General features: G+C 51.8%; 7 protein-coding genes across 7 annotated transcripts; 6 read left to right on the top strand and 1 right to left on the bottom strand.

Annotated features, from left to right (window-relative positions):
* Window positions 1-383: 383 nt before the first annotated feature.
* Window positions 384-1,429, top strand: HD553DRAFT_365697 (uncharacterized protein; the record flags this gene model as incomplete). Its single annotated transcript, XM_046184075.1, has 2 exons — window positions 384-478; window positions 546-1,429. The coding sequence occupies 2 exons, from the start codon at window positions 384-386 to the stop codon at window positions 1,357-1,359; spliced, it is 909 nt and encodes a 302-aa protein (XP_046032578.1). The 3' UTR covers window positions 1,360-1,429.
* Window positions 1,430-1,610: 181 nt separating this feature from the next.
* HD553DRAFT_320363 (CwfJ C-terminus 1-domain-containing protein-like protein) lies at window positions 1,611-4,614 on the top strand. The gene is made up of 9 exons (XM_046181138.1): window positions 1,611-1,707; window positions 1,780-1,865; window positions 1,958-2,026; window positions 2,126-3,030; window positions 3,147-3,329; window positions 3,402-3,601; window positions 3,678-3,795; window positions 3,856-4,244; window positions 4,318-4,614. The coding sequence occupies exons 1-9, from the start codon at window positions 1,682-1,684 to the stop codon at window positions 4,433-4,435; spliced, it is 2,094 nt and encodes a 697-aa protein (XP_046032577.1). The 5' UTR covers window positions 1,611-1,681; the 3' UTR covers window positions 4,436-4,614.
* On the top strand, window positions 4,615-5,708 carry HD553DRAFT_320361 (uncharacterized protein). Its single transcript, XM_046181137.1, has 4 exons — window positions 4,615-4,756; window positions 4,817-4,976; window positions 5,054-5,257; window positions 5,314-5,708. The coding sequence occupies exons 1-4, from the start codon at window positions 4,731-4,733 to the stop codon at window positions 5,530-5,532; spliced, it is 609 nt and encodes a 202-aa protein (XP_046032576.1). The 5' UTR covers window positions 4,615-4,730; the 3' UTR covers window positions 5,533-5,708.
* A 4,787-nt stretch (window positions 5,709-10,495) lies between these two features.
* On the top strand, window positions 10,496-11,785 carry HD553DRAFT_365691 (uncharacterized protein; the record flags this gene model as incomplete). Its single annotated transcript, XM_046184074.1, has 4 exons — window positions 10,496-10,624; window positions 10,681-11,271; window positions 11,336-11,536; window positions 11,608-11,785. 4 exons carry the CDS (start codon window positions 10,496-10,498, stop codon window positions 11,737-11,739), a joined length of 1,053 nt encoding a protein of 350 aa, XP_046032575.1. The 3' UTR covers window positions 11,740-11,785.
* A 3,143-nt stretch (window positions 11,786-14,928) lies between these two features.
* On the top strand, window positions 14,929-17,752 carry HD553DRAFT_165824 (uncharacterized protein). The gene is made up of 9 exons (XM_046176856.1): window positions 14,929-15,035; window positions 15,130-15,183; window positions 15,331-15,375; window positions 15,476-15,729; window positions 15,873-16,026; window positions 16,111-16,697; window positions 16,772-16,922; window positions 16,995-17,258; window positions 17,439-17,752. Exons 1-9 carry the CDS (start codon window positions 15,032-15,034, stop codon window positions 17,603-17,605), a joined length of 1,680 nt encoding a protein of 559 aa, XP_046032574.1. The 5' UTR covers window positions 14,929-15,031; the 3' UTR covers window positions 17,606-17,752.
* Window positions 17,753-18,475: 723 nt separating this feature from the next.
* HD553DRAFT_346459 (uncharacterized protein) lies at window positions 18,476-19,075 on the top strand (the record flags this gene model as incomplete). The annotated part of the gene is made up of 1 exon (XM_046183203.1): window positions 18,476-19,075. The coding sequence occupies one exon, from the start codon at window positions 18,476-18,478 to the stop codon at window positions 19,073-19,075; it is 600 nt and encodes a 199-aa protein (XP_046032573.1).
* Window positions 19,076-19,158: 83 nt separating this feature from the next.
* HD553DRAFT_165834 (uncharacterized protein) lies at window positions 19,159-22,470 on the bottom strand. The gene is made up of 7 exons (XM_046176857.1): window positions 21,723-22,470; window positions 21,382-21,642; window positions 21,219-21,299; window positions 21,096-21,152; window positions 20,889-21,027; window positions 20,768-20,829; window positions 19,159-20,703 (listed from the first exon to the last, which is right to left on the bottom strand). Exons 1-7 carry the CDS (start codon window positions 22,446-22,448, stop codon window positions 19,243-19,245), a joined length of 2,787 nt encoding a protein of 928 aa, XP_046032572.1. The 5' UTR covers window positions 22,449-22,470; the 3' UTR covers window positions 19,159-19,242.
* Window positions 22,471-24,261: the final 1,791 nt, after the last annotated feature.

The following is a 24,261-nucleotide window of genomic DNA, read 5'->3' as shown; positions in this document are numbered from 1 at the left end:
ACATTATCATCAGCTGATCGCGCCAAGTGTGATCACATGATGGAATGCAATCCACGGTGATCAAGTGCTATCCCGGAGGAAACTCTCGAATTCCATGATGAGGCAGCGTGACCAGATGCCATGACTCCTCTCCTCCTGTCACGAGAGCGGACGGCAAGCGCGCTCAAACAGGGGTAATTGTATGGTTCTTCGCCTTCCTTTGATGGGTATGGCGAGACTGTGTCTCTGCTGCTTGGCAATCGCGTCACAGCGTACTGTATCGTGCCACTTGGAAGCTATATAAGGATGGGACGTAGAGCGAGTGCCAAAGGGGATAATATGATGTTCTTGTCGAGAATGATACATACTGGTACAACGACTTTGATCTCTTTCTTTCGTACAAGATGGACCAAGTTACAGGTGCTTTGAACGAAGCTTTCGCGTTAGGCAAAAACAAATTGGGCAAGCCGGATACGGAAAAGCTATCGGGAGAACACGCGTGAGTCAAATTCTCTCTATAAGATAGTTACCCATTGTACTGTAATATCAAGGGAGTATCTCTGTAGGTATCAAGATCCGGTCACTAAACAATGGTATACAGTGCCGGCTGGTAGTAGCGCTTCGGTGGTGTCTACTCAGAGTGGATGGAGCTACCCACAAAGCTCGAGCGGACATAGTCAGCAATTTGGTGCTCCCATGACCCCAACCGGAATTCATGGTCAATGGCCCGACGGTTCCAGCGGATCTTCAAGTTATCTCGCTCCAGGACCGTCCGCCGCCCCCTATGGAACTTCTCCCGTTGATCAATGGTCTGGCGCCCCCAACAGTTCTTCAGTCTACCCGGCTCTGACCGCGCCCATTGCTCCCTATGGGACTCCTCCCGTCAATCAGGCGCCGTCGAGCTATGGAGGACAGTCTCCTCCAGTTCATTCTCACGAACCCCCTCCCTATTCTTACGCTCCGTCTACTGCACCAACACATCACTCGGTATCACAAGGCTCGTACGACTCAAACGCTTTCCAAGGTCAACAGTACATTACCCATCAGCCCCTTCAGTTCGACTGGCAAGGTCAAAGTCAAACCCCTTTGTCCAATACCAATCTTTCTGAGCGACTTTGGGGGGAGGTCCCTCTTGAAGGGCAGCCCGCCCCAACTCAATCACCATTTCACCAAGATGGCAATGGACAAGGCTCGCAAGGTTATCCGCCCAACCAAGCGCAACAGGGTGCCCAGGGGTTTCCTCCCGTACAAAACGTTCAGTGGGGACAACCGCCTCCTTCCGCGCAATTTGGTCAGTACGACCAACCGCCGCCTCCGCCTGCGGGTCCTGCATCGCAGCAGAATCCTCAACCTGGATACTGGGGCAATGGCTCGTACTGACCAGAGGTGTAGTCGAAGTGATAAAGACAGACCGAATCTGTTGTAATGCTAGGCTTGTTTTCCGATTTATCAGAGTGTCCTTAGCTTGTCGACTCGTTCTTTAACCTTCATATTTTATTTGATAAGCGGTGCTCGGGCCAGGTGATGACGTGTCAAACTTTGAACTTCCCAAATTGTTGATATCACCCCTTCGATCGGGGTGCCCATATTCATATTCCTCGGTACATGAGAATGGAGATGCTATCCCATCTTAGCTATCAACAACGATACAACCAGTAGCTCATAGCATACAGTAAACAGTCATCATATTATCCCTGCAATCATGGCCTCGAAACCAGCACCGAAAATGTAGGTTCTCACGACTTTCCCAAATGCCGAGTATACCGCTCACCGATAGTATTCGGCTTGAATTACCTCTAGCCTGGCAATAGGTTCGCCAAACTCTTCCCTGAAGAAGCTGGTCACGAAAATAACCGCCTTTCAGACGAATTACGGGCCGTTTGAGTGTGAGCATAACCCTCTGCCGATACAGGCATTTCAGCTGCGTGATAGGTGGCCTCGTGCTAATTCAATGCGATTCATCCTGTGCGGGATGTAGGCTGCGTGATCGTCGGAAACTTGTTCAAGAAGAACGAAGATGGTTCTTCTCTCACTTCAGACCTCAAATGTGAGCATAATAGAATTTCCATGTTCTCATCTTGATCGCCAGGCTTTCCTATCAATTCCTGCTGACTTCCGCTTTGTTGATTTCGCTCCTCGGAAACAGTCCCCATCCCAACATATTTCACCCACCCAACGCATCCCCTCTCCCCTTCCCTCTCAGCCAAACTCAACTCGGGATCAACACCTGGATCCCCAGAAATTCTGCCGAACCTGATATACTTGGGGAAGACCGGAGTGTTCAAGACCTCTTCCGGAGTAGGGGTCGGTTTTATCGGGGGTGCTTTTACCGACGACAACGAAGAGGGAGAAGAAGGTACAGACTCCGCCAAGTCGACGCTATCTAAGGAAGACCTCACTTCCCTCCTCACCCACCCGAACTTTCTCGCCCACACTCTCCCATCCACACCTGGCTCCAATAATCCGGGATCTTCTTCCAACTCCATCCAAGTCAACTATAATATCAATATCAACCCTACAACCTCTGGGAACTCGAATGCCAACCAAGGTCCTACGCTCTCATTAGCTCAAGCACGTGCTCAAGCGCAGAAGGAACAAAAAGCCAAGGAACTGGATGCTGTGCCGAGTTGGGCGAGGGGGTTGGATGTGTTGATCTTAGGAGCTGGGACGGAGAGGCTTTTGAAGGCTTTGCCTGCGGGATCGTCATCATCGGGGACAGCGACAACAACGACAGCAGAAGCGACGGAGACAGACTCGACAACAACCCCATCCGCATCGACGACACTGATCAACCCTCCGGAAGTCGACCCGATCATCTCCCGCTCCCGAGCACGGTACATCCTCCTCCCCTCTCAATCTGATATCAAGACGTCCGGGTACGCCGAAGGAGCCCCATTCGGATGGGCCGGTCCTGCCGCTGGTGGTCGAGCAGGACAGGGGCAGGGTGGGAGGGAGGAGAGGTGGACCAGGGTTGTTAGGGTGGATCGGTTTGCCGAGGACGATGTTGCCGGTGGTACAGTAGTCAAAGGGGAGAAGGGAGAGAAGAAGAAGGTCAGTCCTGCTCGTCTGCTTAACGTTCTCATTATCGGTCTGCACTTCGGCCAAAGAAGCTAGTCTCGCCTCACGTATACTAATCCACGAATCTGCTTAAATGGCGACTCAACCAGTTCTTCTACGCATTCACCTTGCCCGACCTGACCTCCGCTCCGCCTGCTCGGCCGGATGTGGTAGGCCCGAATCCGTTCAACGATCCCAGGGGTCTGAAACGGGGTCATAACGGGGAAGATGGGGAGGGGGATGGGAAACGAATGAGGGGGGATTATGTTTGCAAGATCTGTAATCAACCTGGAGTGAGTCGAGGCCTTCTCCTCAAGTCGAAACCGACGTCAAGAGAGATACTGACAGCAAACAACCTCATATAGCACCACATCCGAGACTGCCCAGAAAAGGGTTCTAAACCCCGACCTCCCCCGCCCGAGTATACCTGTCATCGGTGTAACCAGTCCGGCCATTGGATCCAGGATTGTCCGGAACTGCCTGCGGGCGGTGCGGGTGGGAAGAAGGAGATCAAGATGTTGACGATGGATGAGTGTTGGTTCTGTTTGGCCAATACCAATTGCGAGTGAGTAGGCGTGTTGGCGGGAATCTGCAGCTTAAAGGTGATTGGATGCTGACTTGGCGCGACTTCGTCCTGGCAGCACACGGTTCATCGCTGCAGTGCAGAATGATACGTATGTGGCATTGTCGAAGGGACAGATGATCAAGACGGGCGATAGCAAGAACCCGCCATTAGTTCCCGGTGGAGCACATCTGCTGGTAAGTCTGGCGTCGACTGTCGCCTCAACATCGGAACTAACGCCGGATCGGTTCGCACAGATCATTCCGATCCAACATATCCCCAACCCACTACTTTTGCCGGAGGACGAAGCTCGTCCGCTCTTGGCCGAGATCAACCAGATCAAAGACCAGGTCCGCAAGACCTTTGCCAAATACGATGCCGTACCCGTCTTTTGCGACATGTACCGAAACCTCGCTCGGGCACAGCACGGTCAGATTCAAGCCGTCCCTGTGCCTAAATCGAGAGCCGGTGAGCTGGAGGGAATGTTCAGAAAGGCTGCAAAGCGGGAAGGATGGGAGTTTGAAGAGGGAGATGCGGATAGCTTGTTGAGAGGAGGAAAGGGGAGGGAATTTATCAAGCTGGATTTGCCGAATGGGAAGTCGCTCGTACACTTCATCCAGGGCAAATTCAATCTGCAGTTCGCAAGGTGAGTCACTGCGTCTACCATTCGCTTCAGCGATCATAGTTCGACAAGCTGATCTTGAAAACTACGTATACAGACAACACTTGGCGGATTTCCTTGGAACCCCTGAGCGTGCTAACTGGCAAGTTTGTCAGACGACGGACGAGCAGGTGAAACGAGACGTGAATGCGTTCAAAAAGGCTTTTACAGCTTAAAAGAGGGTATCAGCTTAGATGCCGTGTAAAAAGGCCCAGTCAGGCTGACAAGAGACCTGTACAGAAATGGCACAAGAATCATCGGCGTTTGTAGCATATTCAAGCATGTCATACGTGACGTTCATTCCGTTATTGCTCGACATGAGAATCCTGGCATTAAGCCGTTTGATCGATCCGGTATCTCCGCCGCGTCGCTCGGAGAAGATACGCCTTGAGGCTCACCAGTCGCCATCAGCAAGAAGCTCGATGCTGTCTGGTGGCGTCCTTGTTGCATCAAACGTCAGCAGCAGAAAAGATGAAAGGAAGTCATTCGCGAGAACGGTATATATCGGCACATACCTGCCCCTGAACAGGAATACTTGGCTCAAGAACTCTTTCTAGCAAATTTCCTCTACTTTCAATTGCTATTGCACCATTTTTAACCTTAGAAAGAATGACACAGAATCGGTACAAGTTGCGCAGCGTGACCCGCAGGTTTAATGTGGGACAACCCACGACGGCGCGGGCCAGATCGAGGACCGAAAATCGTGGTCTTCGCGAGGTACGTCTTCGCAATATGCAATCGTACTGTATGCAGTGGAAAAATCCTGATCCCCTAACGATAACCTCGCATAACAGCTCGCGCTACAGAGCTACAAGGAACCAGATACCGAAGAGTCGGAAGCGGAAAATATGACGATCATCGAGTCCAGGCCTTCGATCCCCAAAGCCAAAGCCAGAGCCCGGGCTGGTAAGGCACAGCGTGCGAGGACTTCAGAAAAACAGAGTCGCAAAGGCAAGGCGTCCAGTGCGAAGGCTTCTTGTGTCAAGGAGAATCGTCGAGTGAGTCGACGAATGTCGTATCAATGATACATGGCTGAACGGTCTGGTATTTCCAGGGTATTCCTAATTATAGAGAGCTCTCCAGCGCGAGCGACGAGACTAGCAGCGACGCAGGGGCTGATGGGGACACTGTCTCGGGATGCAGTGGGACGTACGAGCCGGAATCGGATCTCCACATGGATCCCGATTACACTGCAACGGGTTCTGACAGCGACTTCGAGCCGAACCTCGAGCAATCCACAATCATGGCCGAAATATCCAAGCGTCGCGGATAAGGCGCATCACATGCGCCTCGCTACTGATATGCCCGTCCTGCTGGACTTGTCATTGCAACAAGGAACTCCCATTCAAGTGTATACTCAATTTTGTGTTATGGCCGTCAGCGCACGCGCCTGATCGTCGTTATGTATCATGAGATTAGGATCGCTGTGGGCTGGATATCCGAATCCGGATTTTGATAGAGTTCTATAGGCGGAAACGGATCGGCCTGAGAAAGAAGCGGATCCACTCAGTTGATTAGGTATGCCTGGTATATTTCCCGTGTACCTAGGGACGTGCAACCATTCCATTGGAACTCTGGTGCCAAGGTCATCATACATAAAGCCACCTTTCCCTTTTCACAAGACCTGGTGTATGTATGTGTGTGTTTATTCTCCTTGAGCCGGAAATCGACCGCGACCCGGAATACGTTAATATATAAAGATTGTAGAAAACTAACACTACTGTAGACATTATCACAAACGATGAGGTACACTTGGATGTGTTGTCACAATGTACTTAGAAGTACATGCCTAAACGATAAGAGACAAGTCGAGCAGATCAATTGGACTAGTTAGCGAGACCTCTATCAAAGCAAGCTGGGACTGAACCCTGATACTTGTGATGCGACAAACTCAAGTGGATAAGCTGCCAGAAGTTGCGATGTGCCACTAAGCCAATAGCTAGACACTTTATAAATGGGCTTGGATGTTCTGTCTTTGACCTGATGCGATGCATCATCCGTCGATTGTTACGGGTACTGGTCCAGTATTCGCCCCGCCTATTGTCGTGTGGCGGCACGAGGATGAGAATATGACATGATTCGTAGGTTAAGCTTTGGCAATGGCTGGACAAGAACCACCATATCGGGTAGCGCTTCGACCTGCCTTTTGATAACCCACCATGAGGATTCTTTTCTTTAATCGATGCAGACAGGCATCTGATGGGCGGTTAGATGTAGTCCTTTCGAGCCCGCCTGATACTGACACCGTCCTCAGAAAGATCGCGCTTCTTGTCGCCATCGACCCGACAGCGCTCCACAGAATCGCACCTCGAGGATGGAGTGCACAGACACTTTAGGCTGACAAGGTCACTGGCCAAGGACGATTGGCCGTGTATAGAGGAGTAAACCGTATATGACCGGGGTGAAGAGTTTGGGTAGAGTCAAAGATTCATTGTCTGGTAGCAGATGTCGAAATCACATGCTTGTCCCTCAGTAGGTGTACTCGTAAGCCTGTAAGTGGGGCCTTTTCGCGAAGTATACGGCGATGTGATTCCTCTCGGATAAGTCAACCTCTCCCGTTTGAGCCCGGACCTCTCTAAATCAGATCTTTAGCATCTATCGACGTTACTACGAGAGGGGATGAGATATGTTATGGTATCCGTGGTGACGCATAGGAGATGTTATATGGGATACTCGGGGTCATACGAATGACGAAGCGTCAAGCTTACATATAACGTCCAGGAGCGAGTGTATGGGTGGATAGACAGTGGAACAAGAATACGAATATCCTCTTGGGGACTGAGTCGTACCATGGGAATCTTAAGTTGCACAGTATGGTACGTTAATCGCGCCAAGAAGCGCCGTCGCTTCATAAGCCGGGCCCGAGTACTCGTATGCTAATGAGAAGGACCTCACGAAGTATATAGGTGAATAGCAATACCAGTAAGTCGTTTTCTCTATACTAGTGGTGCTTTCAAAGGGTAACAGACAACAACGATCGATCGACCGAGCTAATCAGGGCAGGTAAGGTAGCATTGATCCCGGATCGTCGGAAAGCACACCTCAATTTCCCATAATCGATGGCGCAATTCTGTTGCGGTGTTTCACCTGTTCCAATCGAGGGGATCGCTCAGCTGGAAGGCCACCACAAGAATCTGACATTTGGATGCGTAACGAGCGTGAGAGTACTAGGTCGCTAAGATAAGAGCTTCCACAACAATAACAATAATAAATATTAATATGATTCGCCGGAACTCGCGCTCTCATTACAAGCTGAATCACTCGATCCCCGATCCCCTACTCATCTTCCGCTGCGAAGATCCTTACGAATAGCAGGATCTTCTGCAATATCAAGTCACTCCGTTCGGCAGGTTACCGAGATCCAACCGATGAACACTGCTTGGCTCAGGTATGACGAAAACCCGTGGGCGATATCTCAACCTTTCAGACCAGATCTTCGCGGTCGCGAACGACGACCAACTGTTTCCGAATCCGGGCGAGGGTCTTCTAGACTTATTGATCGGGTGGCAGAACCCTCTACCTGATTTGGAGGGTTACTGGATAGCAATGGAAGGCAAGAGCGATCGCTGCGCACTTGATCAATATGGCAGCCGTCTCATGATGCTGCCTCAGGAAGTTTTCCTCTGCATCGTGGAGTTTTGCGGAAACTACGAAGACGTCTTGCGGTTGTCCTTCACCTGTCGTAAAGCTTTGGGGAGATTGATGCCTCTCGCTACGAGTGTCCGAAACAATCTCGCCAAGAATTTTCGAAACAATGTCGCCTCTGCCGTCTGTCCTTCGAGCACATATCTTGATCGATCATGGAACGGCAAGCGCGTTACCTTTATCTTTTCGGGACAACCACAGCGGGACGCTCCTTTTTTAGAACATGTGCGAGCGAACATCGTAACAGCGGCTAGGAATAGGGGTCTGACAACAGCGGATCCTTCCGTGTCCGAGTTGCTGCGTCTGCTCGAGGATGTACACCTCTTAGACAGAGAGGCAGAAGAGGAAACGCAGGGACTGGGATCGCCGCTCCCGCCAGGCGTTTTCCGTCAGACCGCTATCGAAAGAGTGCGACCTCGAAATCGGTACATACCATATCACACGACTCTATCCCTCATCGCCCAAAAAATTGGGGAGCCACCGGCAACGTCAAGACACTACTGGAATACAGCCAAATCGAACGCCCAGACTGAATACTACGAGTTCCTACATCCCTTTCTCTTCTGCCCTTCGCCACCCGAGGTAAAGGACCACTATCTGGACCAGGAGCTGAATGAGATGGAGTCAAGAAGGACCGCAGAAGAAGAGGAAGATCGCCTCGGAAAGAACGGGGACCTTACTGGATCTCGATTACGACGGCAGGTCAATCGTTTCCGTCAGAGACCGTACCGCATCGTCAACCTCGATACCCTTGAACATATGGACTCATCGACTGTAAAATCTCATTTCCCCCTCGGGATAAGGTACACGGACACTCCGACCTTCGTACTGTGGGTCCATGTCTGCTACAACCCAGACAATCGGACAACCGAATACGGCGGATGTACTGAGACGGAGGAATTCGGGAAGGGAAGATGGGCTGGCCACCGTCTGCGCTATGAGATCGTTGGGATTGAGCGGGAATGCGATCGTCTATGTACGACGGATATCACGCTTGAGATGATAGGTCTAGCGGTAGCCGTCCAGCAGTCTTTGAATTTGTATCGACTGCTATATTTGTGATTGAAAGAGGTTCAGATCTTCTGATTGATGTATCGAGTTGTTCGTTTCTCGTGCGATGCTGTGACATTTCAGCGGTATCAAACGTTGCATCATGGCTGTGTGATGTGGACCGCCAGGTTGTGTCGATCTGTTCTGTGATTGATCGTGAATGGCGCAAGCGGGATTGATCGGGTACGCTGACAGAAGGCGTGGGGTGAGGATCTTCCGTCTACAGAAGAGCGCAGAACCTATCAATCCGTCTCCCAGCTGGTACTCGCTCCAGAACAGGTCAGTCAAGGTATGCTGTTCTCTCAGTCTGTACAATTTGGTATATGCTTGACGTGATATCTCAAGAAACAGCAAGCCTGTCCACATGGCGTTCATAGGAGGGATATCTATGTTATAGCTCATGCAGCAGGTGAAAGCCAAGTGCCATTTAACGAGGCCCAAGGGGGCCATGTCTTTGAAACTTGGCCGATCTTGTAATGATCGCCGTCAACACATATCAGCCGTCTGTCACAGCCTAGTCGTGAATCCTCATTTTGTTACCATAAGTTTTGTTCGGCATTGTCCGATGAACAGCGGGTTCAACTTCGAAATCATTCGTCATCCATCAACTTGTGCAGGAAGGGTTGAGAAAGCTACGGTAGGCTGCATCAGTAAGACTGGCATGGTCGGATCGGCCGAGAGCTCGGTCATCCCGCTTTTTAGACGACGAGACAAAGCCATACGCGCCGAAAGCTGAAAACATCGGGCAAGAGATCGGTAGGTTCAGGTTTCTTCAGTGATGTTTAGAAAGGCTATAAGGTCATATGACTGCAACGTATTCGAAGATCGCCCTCTCATCGTGGCGCAAGTTTTACTGTACACGCCGCATTACGACCGAGTGCGCAGGCGATGCAGAGGTTGTTACCAGTCAGCGGCTGCGGAGCGATGCTGAAGTATCGAAAGATGATGTCTAATGCTGAAACTGATTTTCGGGATCTCTTGTGACCCATACCAAAAATCCCATGTTTTCGGACTGAACCTGTCGACAGATGCGCAGAAGCTAGGATGGATAGAGGTCGTGCCAAAGCATCACTTATAGAGCGTAATGAATTCCTGAAGGGTTGCTGGAAGTGGACGCATGAGATTTGACCATGCCTTAGACCCGCTAGATAGATCGCTGGCATACAGATTATCACTACAACTGCCTGGATCGGAAAAGGTCATGGGGATCGACCTTTTGCTTCCGCTTTGTTCGGCCGAAACTGTCTCAGCGTGTCAAGCCATCTTATACGATCACGAGCTATCTGAAACGATTTCCTTTGATGTTCGCACGTGGCATTGGAGAGCTTTTCAGATCAGCCGATGTTCTCCTCTTCTATAGCCTTGACTAGTGGGATGAAAATGGCTCATGAGCGTGAACAAAGGAAGGGTTGGTGCCAAGGTGGGTATATAGTCTAGCACACTAAGAGTTATCTACTTCCTGTCACTTTGACTGCGATCCGCTCACTCTCATAGACTAACCATTCGAGAGTTGAATCGTCTCGCATTCTTCTTCTTCCACCATGCAGGAAAGTGTTAGCAACAATCAGGTGAACCTTGATGATGATTATGTATCCGATCCGAAGGACACCATCGAGGTGCAGCTCCCTTGGTCCAACAAAGATAAAGGCTCTTCTTCCAATGGTGAAGATGTGAGTATTTTAAACTTGTTTACACGAGACATGCAATGATCTTGTTTCGAGAATAGGCAGAGGAATCTAGCGACTCGGGTGCTTCCAAATCTGGACGAGATTCTAGCAGTTCAGAGGGGTCCGAATTTGAGGAGACATCCACTGATGATGAGGCACAGTCCGACGATGATTATCGGCCCCAGAGACGAAGAACCGAGAGGAAAAGATCCGAGAGACGAAGACGCAAGCGACGATTCAACAGCAATGAGGAGAGTCTTGCGTCTGGAGGAGAGTCCAGCAATATAGAGAGGTCCGCATCTGGAGGGGAAAGCACTGATGATGAACAATTCGAAAATGAGTATCGACCCGAAGAACGAGGATCTGGAAGAGGGGGAGCCGAGACTCGAGGCCCTCAGAGACGAGGACACCGTAATGCGGGGAGTCTCACGCTTGGAAGGGAATCCAGCCATACAGAGAGTTCCACATCTATAGGGAAATCCACTGACGATGAACAGTCTGACGATGAGTACCAACCGAAAAATCAAGGGAAACGTCCGGCCGCATCTCCGCCGTCCAGCCGAGGCAGAGAGACGTCCAAAAGAAAGCGCAAGGCTACTGTTACTGTCGAAAAGAGCAAAGGGAAGGCATCGGTCAAGAGAACAATGCCAGTGAGCTCGTCATCGCTGTCACCTGAGCACGATTCCAAACTGAATCCGATTCCCGTTCTCGAAGCTCGAGATTGCGGAATCTGACTCGGAATCTGATTCGGTACTTGGCAAATGTTCAGGTGATGTTAGCGATTACCATCCCGAGGAGGAGAGTTTCTCCATAAGCGGAAGCTGCTGGGATCAGACAGCTGGCAAAGCTGAGGAAGCCTCGTCGAGCTCACAGAAGATTGCGAAACCCACCAAGAGGAAGACTGGTGCTACGACAGTAAGCAGACACGTTCATCAATTTAGATAGTTGAAATGAACTACTCGTACACTTGTTGAAATCTTCTTCAGATTCGTGCTCCGTATTTCAACAAAAGGGCCATGTTCAGGGAGATGGCACGCCAGGAGGAAGAAGAGAAGCAGCGAAGATATCATGAAAGACTCAATCAAAGGCTGAATCAAAGACTCAAGCTTCACAAGTAAAACCATACCACCTCTAGCGAACCGTTAGCAAAGCCTTGTATACTCGTTACTGTCTGATCACGAAGCATCGTTCTGATCACCTCCATCAGCAGCCGGATTCCAGGGTACCTTATTGGCGCCTTTTACCTCATCCGGATCCTCCCACAATGTCACTGTGATGGTTTACAATCGGGCCCAAAGAAGCCCATCGTTCTTGCGCCCTTTTGCCTTCAGTCTGCTGCACAACCTCACTCAATCAATCGCAGCAAATCTCCCGCTAATTAGAGCGCAGAACCGATGTCTCGGCGTCTTCCTGTCGTCATGATGCCAACACAGGGCATAGGGTTACTCCACTTGCGGTATTATCGTAAGACCGCTTACCAATAGCTAACGATGCAGCTTTCAATGACACCTTCAAGGTAAAAGCGACACACGTGATTGTTCCACCGAAGGATGCAAGCCCCTCGATCGACGGCCCCACGACATGGAGATATCTTACTGTATGTCGGGTCGTTTACAGCTGCACAGTAATCCGTTCTCACATTTTGGAATCATAATAGCACGCCGAATAGGTCTCGCACTGGTACATCGAGTTGTCGAGGGAGTCATACTGTTTTGTCAAGGTTGATCTCGCACAGCATACAGCCATCACGATCGACTCTTCAGATAAGTAGGAGTATTGGTGATCAGCTGGATCAGCTGATACACTGATACCAAACTTTCGGCGTGCTAGTACAACTTAAGCTAGCTGCGTATCGGTATCCTGTTGAGTCGAGTGAAAGGAGTTTTTCCTTTTGTAAACATCGGTAAGAGAAAGCAGAACACAAGCCAGTCACAATGGATGTCACCAATTCCTCACAATGGATGTCACGAAATTTACCACAAAGGACTGCCATCATTCTGAACAAAGGATTTTGAGATCTTGGACAGGAGAGCGAGCCTGATTCTATACTTCAGGCAAGAGATATTCGGAGGTAGAAGCTCTTGCAAACTATAGTGAAGAGATGAGCTACAGTTGCAGCTGGACAAATCATTTCTGTAGAGTATCACCCATGCCCAACCCCACTCCAGCATCGACAAACAACGAAATGGATGCGTCGACCAAGACGTACTTCGCTACCCATGTCAGGAGGAGAGAAGCGCGCTATGCACAGCCAAACACAAACGCCATCGTCGAAACGGACATTGCGCCGGAAGATTGGAAGGTTCTTGCTGAATTCTTGGTACGGCAAGCGAAGGTTCGACCGAACCCAACCCCGGCTCGGCAGATCAACAGAAATCAGTCACAGTCGCATCGACTCAAGAGATGACGACTGATACAAAAGACGGTTCCGAAGAAAGTGCGCTTAGCAAATGAGCGGATCAGATTTGGTTGTATTTGAGCGTCTTTGTCGAATGCACGCATGATTCGCAACGTATCGGGCTCATATTGTAGGCTGAACAAGTCGATTCAGCCCCGTTTGAGATGGCGTTAGCGTGCCAGACGCTGACGCCATTGTCGAAACAATATTCGCTCATCACGAAACATACCACATCGGCTGTCTTGCTGAACAGATTCTGCATTCAGAGTCGACCCAAGGCGTCAAATACTTTTTACCCAATCTGTAGTTTGATCAGCTTTTGTGTAGTTCGTCGTCATTGCAAGATCAGCCGATGACATCGCTCCTGTTTGGCCTGATCCCTGGAACGCAGCACAAAGGATGTATCAGTAGGTTTCGAGGGGGATGGAAGTCTTTAGCCTCACAAATGATACAAAAAGAACGGGAATACGATGTAGCATACTTATATCATACTTTCAGCAACCATCCCCCTCTCAAAACCCAGCGACAACCTCGACAATCTTTTCTCATCCCAAACTCCAACAGGATGTACATGGCTGGCTCGTCGAAATCCGAGGAGGGGGTAAGTTTCTGCGTGAACAATTGGGCACCAGTGGTGTCTGCTCTACGTACTGAGCGTTGCAGCTGTCGATGATAGAAGACCGAGCGGTGTCATTGTCATCGACAAAAGGGGACTAAGCCGTGTCGTAGTGGGAGGTTCCAACAACATTCCGATCGATGTCCATAGCAACGTCGATGGTGGAAGGAGCTGGATTCCGATCGATAACCATGAGTGGAGCGACCATAGGCGGAGCGATATGAAAAGCACGCCGGCTGCTCAAAGCCCAGGCATGAGTGACTTTTCGCTAGATTTCGAGCGATTCTACGATTCGACAAACGCCACAGCGTACAGGGAATCAACCCCACCTTACTCGGCGGGATTGATCCACTCTTTCGATGAGGGTTTCGTGGATACAGGATCTCACATCACCGTCCATCCGGACAGTACTTTACCGGACCATTCATCATCCACTTTGCCCCCCTCGGAAATCGGTCGAGCGGAAAGGGAAAGAAGGAGACTTGGCAATAATTCCGCAGCCTCTCTCGATCCGAAAGTCAAATCACCCGCCAAGCTACCGACTAAACCAGTCCTTGCCAAAACGAGATATCTGGCGCCTCCTCGTCGCAGACGTCCCGGGACTAAACCTGTCTCTCCCTCACCCTCTGCTTCTAGTCGAGAAGATTCGGCGCCGCCATGTGAACAAGATTACTCTTCAACCGTCTTGTTCACCGTGTCACCAAAATCCTGGGGGAACAAGTTGCAGTACCAGTTGTCAGTGCTCGACCAAGATTTGGTTCACAATTCGAAGCCTTCAACAGCCTGGAACCAAGTACGTTTCACTCGCAATCGGCAGAATACCCTTCGTTGTTGATGATTTCGATTTCACTCGGATTGAGACGGTTTCGAAGAATGAAGCCTCTTAATTAATGGATGAGACCGGCCGATTCGGAACGTGGCGGTGGTGAATTGAAGATGACATATGGTACTTCACATCTTCAAGAGAAAACTCCGGCTTTAGCTGTCAAGAGTGCCGAATCCAGAAGCAGTAAATACCAGAGATCATGATGTATGTTTCTATCATCTTGTTCTCCAACTGCCGAGTCGGGCCAGATCGAGCTGGTCTTGCGTTCATGAGAAGACTCAGAAACATGAAACGTTATGAAACACGATGCCCGGTGACCCCGGATGCGCTTACCTCTGCCATGCCGTCATCCTCCGCACGATCATGCGCTTCTAATTGGTTCCGCCCCCCCCCCCTCGCGTATCTTTCGACTTTTCGCGATTTGGTGACGAACAAGTGAGCAGAGGTCGATGTCGAGATGATGTCAACGTCGATGTCACCAGCGAAACTCATAGCATATCGTCATATCGACATATACATACTTCTTCAGCCCAGCTAAACCAGTAGACCAAATCTCATCAGCTCGCAATCATGGGTACATCCTCAATCTCCACAACTCGGTCGAGCACCGAGTGCAAATGGACTCTGGTGCATGGAGCTGATCGTGTGATCCCACGTTTGATATGTAGCACCTAAGAAGAAGGGACAGAAGATGGACCTCTCGTCCTTTTTGGCCGATACCGGTACGTCTTTGAGGCGTTTCACAAGCTCGCTCGACGTCAATCAATCAGTGGGAGAGCTTGGATGGCGGATGACGAGCATGATGACGTCGCGCGAGCAGGATCAACGAGGATCATAGGACTAACCTATACTTTGACTTTGTGTTGTAGCTACCGGTAACTGGGCCGACGAGATGGAGGATATCCCTATCGCACGCAAGTTTCAAGTCCCGATAATCCTCCCCCGTTTACAACCAGCCTGACCTGTCTCTGTTTCTCTTCTCTTCTTATTTTATCCCATCTCCCGCCCCCACAGCCAGCGTCAAAGACCCCAACGCCCTCAAACGAGGCGACCCCGGCTACTTCGATTCCATCCCTGACCGTTCCTCTTCTCGGTACCTCGACCGAGCCGGTGGTGGTGGTGGATTCGGAGGTAGGGACGGACAAGAAGGCAGGGGAGGGAGGGAAGAGTTGCCTTTGCCCACGAGACCGCCTTATACGGCTTTCGTTGGCAACTTGGCTTTCGAGACGATCGAGGATGATTTGCAGGGGTTCTTTGAGGGTATCGAGGTAAGTCTTTGCTCGATGGTTGGATTTCGCTCCTTCTCTCGAATCACACAGCTTATGCACCAACTACATCTGTCTTACTTTACAACCTGAACTTTGCATCTCGATTTTGAACCGACATCACACCAAACGCACAAAACCCATAGACCGTCTCCACCAAGCTCATCAAGGGACACGACGACAAGCCTAAAGGGTTCGGATACGTCGAGTTTACGACCTTGGACGGGTTGAAGGAGGCGCTCGAGAGGAGCGGAGGACAGATGCAGGGGAGGACCGTCAGGGTCAGCGTGGCCGAGCCTCGTGAGTCGTCGAGTCTCGAATCTCGAAATATGACAAAAGAGGTCGAGAAGCAGATGGCTGAAAGGAGGTGATAACCTCTTACAGCCAAGACGGGTGGATTCGGAGGTGGTTTCGGCGGTGGAGCCTCGATGGCCGAATCTGCCGACCAATGGCGACGATCCGGACCTCTCCCTCCCCGATCGCCGACTACCAGCCGTGCCACTCCTTCCCGTACCTACTCTTCCAACCGATTCGACGCCGACTCGGCCGGTCCTACTGCCGCGCCTATCGACAGGGACTGGGGTGCCGCCAGGGGTAGCAAGTTCACCTCGACCGCTGACGCTCCTGCGCCCGTTCGACGAGAATCCGGGTTCAGCGGGCTTGGCGAGCGAGGCGGTGGGGGTCCTCAGAGATCAGAAGGAGGGTTCAACGGGGCTGCAGGTGGAAACTTCCGGGATAGGATGACCGGTGGAGAACGTGAACCTCGTGGTGACCGTCCTCCTCCCCTGGCCGAGACGCCAGACGATTGGAGGTCGAACCGTCCTCCTCGAGAGGCGCCTCCTGTGACCTCAAACTTCACCCCAGCTGCTCCTGTCACTCTCGGAAGGGAAGCCTCGCACGGACCGAAATCCAAGGGAGGGTTTATGGAGAGGGAACCTATTGTTTTGTCTGGACAGGCTGCCGAGGAGACCGTGAGTCGAGGCGCTGTGATTTGAGCCGGACTTGTGAGCCGTACTGACTCGTGCGTGTTGCGTCGATTCGACAGTGGTCGAGAGGAAGCAAGTTTACCGCGACCGAGCCTCCCGCGCCCCGACCCGAGGTCGTCAGGAAGGAGTCGGTACCCGCTCCGGCTCCCCGAGTGGAATTGGAGCAATCAAACTGGCGTTCAAGTAAACCTGCTAGCAAGGAGCCTACTCGTGAGTCCTTTCTTGTCCGGCACGGCATGATGACAGATCACTTGTACTGATGGACGATATCGCCTCGCACAGCTACTTCGTCTGCCCAGGCATCGCCTCACCCCGCTAGGGCTCAACCTAAAGTCACCTCGCCGAGCGTCGAGTCTGAAGCCAAGCCTAGCAAGATCGGATCGGATTGGCGAGCAGCCAGGCCCGAGCGAAAGGTCGAGGAGAAGCCCGCTGCCGCCAAGCCGACCGAAGGCGAGGCACCTGTCAGAGGTCAACCTCCTATGAACCGTGGAGGTTTGGCTGCTGCCGGTGGAAACTTCCCCCGAAACATGCCTAACAGACGAGGAGGCCATGCTGCTGGTGGTAATGCTGAAGGTGGATGGCGACGAGGACCTGCGGCCAACGCGCCCGCTACTTCCCCTGCCGCAACAACTCCCCCCGCTCAGCCCAAGCAAAAGGCTCCGGTCGAGCCGATCATCGACGAAGACGGTTTCACCGTCGCCTCGGGATCTGCAGCTCGTCGACAAGGCCCTCAGCAGGCCGCCAAGTTGTCCGAGAACAAGAACGAGAACAGCAATGAGAACCGAAAGAAGTTTTCGTTTGCCGCTGCCAAGGGGATGGATGACTTTGTCGAGGGTTCGGGGAACGACGAGACCGAGGGCATCACCAAAGGTGTGAACGAGACTCAGATCTAGGACCGGGTGACGATCGAGACGAAGAAGCAATAGTGGTGGTTTAAAGGCACCGAACGAACAAATACGAGAGATCAAAAAGGAGAACGGCGCCAGGGAGCAAGACCGCAAGCAAGTGTATATCGAAAATCCAACCCCTTTCACCATCCGTGGACTGCCGAACGGTCCTTCACGACAAGTCCTTTCTATTTTCGATCTACCGAGTGTTAGGATGCAACCGCGCATCAATCAACATCTCGTACCTATATCGTCTCGTCCCATCTCGTCCTCTTCTTACAAGCTTTGTCGTTGCTCATCATGACCTGGTTTGGATATAATATCGTACAAGTTAGGATACCTTGTTCACACAATACTATGTGCATTCAGCGATCAGGTTTGGCGGCTATGCCGCTGTCCAGCCAGCAGTCCTTGCCGGTCAAGACGATCGAGATCGAGGGTTCCGAGGCTTATCATCTGACTGGGGTCGCGAAAGGGACGGTCCTTTTATCGGCCATGACGCTACGAGAGCTTCTTGAGACGGGTCTCCACCCCACAATCACGACGTTGCCGCCGACAACTTGATGCGTACCTCCTTTGATTCGGTCGCCATCGACTCCGTATCCTGTCGACGGACTGCCGGGTCACGGTATATATCTGGGGGGAGAAGCATCAACAGTATCCGTGGGAATTGACCAGAAGTCGGGGATTCGCCACCTTCATTCCCATATCCAAGTCGATAAATAGCACCGGGTCGAATTGACAGCGATCACCGATCGTGAGACGCTTCATTCGGGTTGTCTCGTCATCCCAAGCCGATATCGCATGGGGTGAAGTATTCCTCTTTACCAATCAGCTAGCCCTCACAACTCTCGCCCAGCGATCCCGACGATCACCATGTTCCGCCAAATCCACCAGGTTCCCGAAGACATGATGCGAAAGCCGCTCAAGAAGAGTGGCGACAGGCCCAAGTACGTCGCTCGCATCGATACCCATACGAGGGATGGCAAGGACAAGGACCCGTTGAAGAGCAAACACTTCTGCCACCTCGCCGATATCCCGCCGTCTCCTCCGGTGGAGCTCGTCGGCGAGATGCACGCCTTGCAACTCTCGCCCACGCCTCAGGTTCGATCTCCTGAAGCGCGACCTAGCCTTTCAGGCAGGCCCAGGCCGCCAAAGCTTCTGATCCATCGAAACTCAAATGCTTCCAACACGTCATCGAGGTCTTCCAACGCCTCGTCGCCTCTCTCGCAAGCCCATGTCTCTCAGCAGCCATGTCCGCCGCTGACACCGGATCAAACCTCGTCGCCTCGGACCATGTATTTCACTACCGACTCGCCGCCACCTCTAACGCCGGAGCCTTGTCCATCGCCCTTGCCGTTGCAGCTGCAAGCCCAAACGCAAAGCAAGGAGGAATCACCCCGGGGTCTACTTTCCAAGAGGCACCTGAGGCAGGTCGTCGAAGGTAAAGAGGAGCAACGGAGGAAGGGGAAGTGAGACGCTCCGCTGCCCGAAGACTATCTTGGCCCAGTTTTCATGAGCCAACCAATAGATCAGATCGAGGTGTTTTGTGGAATTGTTGTTTGTTTATCGCTCTCATCATGCGTCATGTACACGTCGTGCGCTTCGTCAGGTTATAATGTCATATTGGTGTAATAGGGTCGTCATGCTATAGATACCGCCTGTTTTTGTTGTCGAGCTTTGAGTAGTTTTTCCCGAAGCATCGCAGCTCTGTCCAAGGGTGGTTTCCCCGACTGAGTGTCTTGATCTGTTGGTAAGGTTTCTGCTTGCAACGGTTCTGAAAGTGTTTGCTGTTGCTGCTGCTGCTGTTTTTTCTTCTCCTGCATCAATCGCATACGCAGTTTCGCCTTGGCCTTCGCTCTCGCTTCGGCTTCAACTGCGTCCGCTGACGGAGCCTGATCCTCCGTGATCGGAGAGACTCGTATAATATGATCCGGGACAACCTCTTGCTCCGGCGTTGAAGATGCAGAAGAATCTTCTTCTTCGTCGTTGTCGTAAATGATGGGGTCCGCTATCTGCTTGCGAACCCTCAGTTGCATTTTGGCTCGAATCAATTTCGCTAGCAACTGTTCTTTCTTTTCGGCTCGCCGATTTGCATTGTTGATGATCGCCTGTCTCGCCTGATTGACAGCGGCGTCTTCTCGGACCGCTGCAACTATCATGGCGGGCTGATTTGCGGCCTCAGACTCGCGACGTTTCTTCCTCTCCTCTTTCCTCTCAGCGAGAAGATCAAGATCGATGGCGTCTTCTGTACCCCAAACTTGAGCATCAAGCATGGCATCCTCTTCTTCACTCAGAACGTCGTCAGGATCGACCCGCTCTTGTTCCGGAGTGTTATCTCTTGACCTATCAGCAACAATCTCCTCATTTGCTGCTGCACCGGTGCCAAAGATCCGCAGGGCCAAGGGCACCCGGACCGGTTGGACCGTGTCAACAGGGACCGCCTCCGAGTCCTGCAGCACAATGGCCTCGTCCGCATCGCCTGGTTCTCCCCAGCCGCGCATGCCTCTTTGAGCAACATCGATATGTGCTCTACCTTTGTCCGTCTCGAGTAATTCATCTGAACCCAAGTCGTTTGTCTTGGTCCTAGATGGCTTGACTTTTCCGCCCTTGTTCAAGGCCATAGCTCTCTCCCGGTCCAACCGCTGCTCCTCTTCGACCTCTTTCAACATCTCTTGGTCTACCCACGAATCCGCTTCGTCCCATTTCCGATCGAGTACAGACGGCGGGGCGATCCAACTGTCATCCCGATCCCATCGCCGCGGCGATGAAGGTGAGGGCTTGCGTCTTCTGTCCGCTGGGCGACGTTCCCTGCGCTGCGAGATTCTTGACAATAGCGATTCCGAGCTTCCGTCAGACGAGAACGACATAGACCGTCCTCGCCTGACAGGCGACCTAGGCCTATTCTCCGGCAACATCTCTCGAGCGAGGGCATCCACTCGGTTCAGGTCGGCATCGTCCAGTACGATTTGAGCGGCAAAATCGTCCCTGTCATTGATCTTGATCGAGTTCCGCCTCTCGCGACTTGGGCCAGCTCGCAGCCTTTGTGAAAAGAAATCATCCTCGTCCTCCTCGTCGGGGTCGTCCGGTCGATCAGGGTCGTACTGTTGGCGAACCGAGATTTTTGGTATCAAATCGATTGCAGCCAGTTGTTGAGAATCAACTCACTTGAACGACAGCGTCGTACACTGCCAGGTCTCTATACGGACTCCTGAGAAACGCGACGAATTCTAATCACACACTAGCTGATCAGCCAGAACCATGCTGAACGACAAGCAGTTCGACTGACCATGCACGAAATGCTCCGTCCCCTGTCTCTCCCTCCCCTCGCTACCCCTTATATCCAGGAAGTCGCTTAGCAGCCTAACAGCGGGCTCTGATCGAATATCAATCGATCTCATTAGGGAGATGATATAGGTCGTCAAGAACTGTGGGGTAAACAAACATTTCTTGTCAATTCCACATTCTTCGTCGCGACGATTGTCCTCTAGCGTACCTCTACGTCAAGATCCCTCCAGACCCGTAACTCTCGTCGTAACCACAGAGTAGCCCTCTGTCATCAGATCAGGTCGGGTCAGTCTCTAAACACTTATTGATCCATTCCCCGAATATGACTTACAGCAGTATACTCGGGGTTATCCGCAAACTGTCTCGGAGTGGGTAATGGCCTATACCTCGTATGTATGTTGCTGCCCAAGTGCTACATTTAGCACAAACCACCGCACCAGATCTGATCAGCCTCCACTTGCCTCGTCTACAAGCACACATCTTATGCTACTCACCTTGGCAAACCTTCCCGTCCTATAGACCTCCCTCCTACCCGCGATCTGCCTCTCCAAAGCCTCTTCCCCCTCAGCTTCCCCGTTCTCCCCTCGCATCTCCGAACGCGTCCTGGCCCAGAGATCTCGCTCAGGGTAGAGCAAGTCGGGTCCTCTTCTGCGGAAAGGAGGGACAGGGCGGCGGTGTGGGAGGGACGAGGCGAATGTTGTTGAGCTCAGAGGGGCGTTGGAAGGGTTGATCGTGGGAAGTGGGGGAAGGTAAAACTACATGACAGCGTGGGATAGATTTCATTAAGCCTGAAGAATCGAAATACGCAGGCACCGTGAGGAGACGACATGCTCACCTTGACAGGCCCTGTCCTCCTATCTAGCCCGTGCACCAGAAATTCTCTGATAGGTGCCGTACACAACGGACACTTCCGACTCTGGTTCGACCAGACGTTTATACAGTCGAAACAAAAGATCGAATGATCGCAATCCCCAACGATGGTCCGATCCTGTACAGGTTGAAGACATATCACGCACATCTCCCCCGATTCGGCAATGTCGTCGTCGTCGATCTCGTCGCCGGGAGTCTCTTGGCCGAGCTTGTCTTCCGCTACCATGATACCCGTCCCTGGGTCTAGGTTGAGGTTCGAAGGGTGCCACTGTGAGCCGGTTTGCGTGCGTTTTGAGCTGAAACTAGACGGGATATTCGGACGAGAAGCGTCGAGTTGAGCTTGACGAGCTTGTTGGCGTCGTTCTGTCCATACGCGATGCTCCTCGGGAGATGGAATTCGACGACGGTGTTCATCCTCTTCCTCCTCCGCATCAACATTTCCCTCTTCATGGACATTGTCCTGCTCTGATACTCCTCCGAGAACACCGTCAGTGAACTCATCCCCTCTCCTAACCGCTTCTCCACTCCTGCGAGATCTAGACAATCGTCGGCTCTTCAAGCTCAGACTCGGTGGAACGAGCTCTGTTGGGAGTTCGCGTTTCCCATAAGTCGATAAGGAGGATGGTCCGGCGACAGACGGAACCTGAGCGAGCAGGAATGCCTCAGCAGGGTCTTGCGGGAAGAGAGACATGGTTCAATTGCGATCTCGGGTATGGTGGTCGGGGCCTCGTTGACGTTGGTCGTGCATGCAAGTCACCTTGTTCATAAGTATCATATCGTCACCCTTGGTCGCGTCGGATCCGAGCGATGGGGGACGCTGGGTTTCACGTGACCCAGGTCCAGTCGGAAGTAATTCACGTGACGTAAGCGCTTGTCTGCGGATGTTTCAGGTAGCAGGTAGATTGTTCGCTAAAGCTTCGTCTGGGCGGTGCTACCGCTTGCTGCATAACATCAAATGGAATTGGCGGCAAACCTTCAGTAGCGGGAGCAAGGCTTCTATTAGTCGTAGAGAATGCGCAGGCAGCCATCGTGAGGCTGCTTAAAGTTGAACGATCGCTTGTGACGCGGCGATTCTATGCACACGACAACTTTGGCAGAACGCAGAACAGGTGCGAACGATTCACCACGCGAGCCTGCAGATCACAAATGCATATAAAGAGCTATAGCCCTATCCATACCAATTGTCCTCCCTTGCCCTCCAGGAAGAAAACGCCGCTTTAAAGGTGAGAGTTGTAGTCTTGGCAATGGAAAACCTTCAGCTCAGGGCGGGGAAAGCAGCCTTGGCCAAAGTCGCTGATGACATCTCTGCGATCAAGAGGTCTCATGACAACTAAGTCTGTCAGATATGATGTCATATCCTGAAAGATTGCATTATCTGCTGGTATATGATACACCTGATGGCTTTTGGCGGGATCATATAGGATGACTGCAACAAGATCTGACTTTTGAACTGGTTCAAGCTTATGTACCCCGCCACAATCCAACTGTCCAAGATGGTACTCGACTATCCTGATACTGTCCCTGATCCGGTCCAGCTTCCACTGAACGAGCACCTGTATCTGTTCCATACTGTCCATTCGCTTCTTCCCCCTAGCCCTGGCTTTTCGACTTTGCCCTGCATCATCAAGAGCGCTCGTATTGATTGCGCCCCCACAAAGGACGGAACCGGGCCATCCTGTCTTTGGGCCCGCATCACAGCTCAATACCAGTCACTTGAAAATTCTCTGACCAGCTCACCTTTCGAGGCGGCTGGAGCTCATCCACCACACATTGCACCTGCCTGAGATGGTGCTCGATGATCTGGGTGCCATCTCTGTTGCGATCCAACTCGCACTGAACAAGGACATGGATTTGGAAGCTGCACAGAGGCCCCTCGACACCATCGACGACGCCCTGAACGGCAAAAGACCTGTGAGTAAAACAACCCAATAGACTTCTACTAATTTATGACTAATCATAGGACAATAGAGATATAAATGGTGGCTACTCAGAGCGCCAGCTCGAATTGGGTGTAGTAAGCTATGGGTGGTACAAATGGCAAAGGCATGATCGGGCATGTGTAAGTAACGTATGATTTACGGGACGAGATGAACTGCTAGTGAGGAGATTTTGTGCAGTTCAAAAGGATCCCAATGCATCCATCTGTGAGGCGACGTGGCTTGCCTTTGCAGGATTATGGGTTTGGGGATGGAGATTGGTAGTAACGGACATCAAGCTGGGCGAAAAGAATTGGGATTTGGGAATCGCGGTCTTGCTTCCTCATTTTGGGACCTGACACATGACAGGAGTCTCTGGCGTCGGAAAAAATATGGAGAGGCGGGATCTGGGCTGGACGGCTCTGGACCTGAGCTCCGAAAGAAGCGTGGGTGCCGGGAACGAGGGGAAACAAGCTGGACGGTTTCTTTAAACGTCAGGTCTCCTCCCTGGCAATCTTGTTGCCAAACTCTGACGTGACAATCCACGACAAGGATGTTGTCATTATCGTTGGGAATCCTTCTGACATC

This window comes from Filobasidium floriforme, assembly GCF_021052385.1.
Source record: "Filobasidium floriforme strain CBS 6241 chromosome Unknown HD553scaffold_30, whole genome shotgun sequence".
Classification (NCBI taxonomy): Eukaryota; Fungi; Basidiomycota; class Tremellomycetes; order Filobasidiales; family Filobasidiaceae; genus Filobasidium; species Filobasidium floriforme.
Note: the sequence above shows the minus strand (reverse complement) of the source record. Positions and strands in the feature narration are given on the sequence as shown.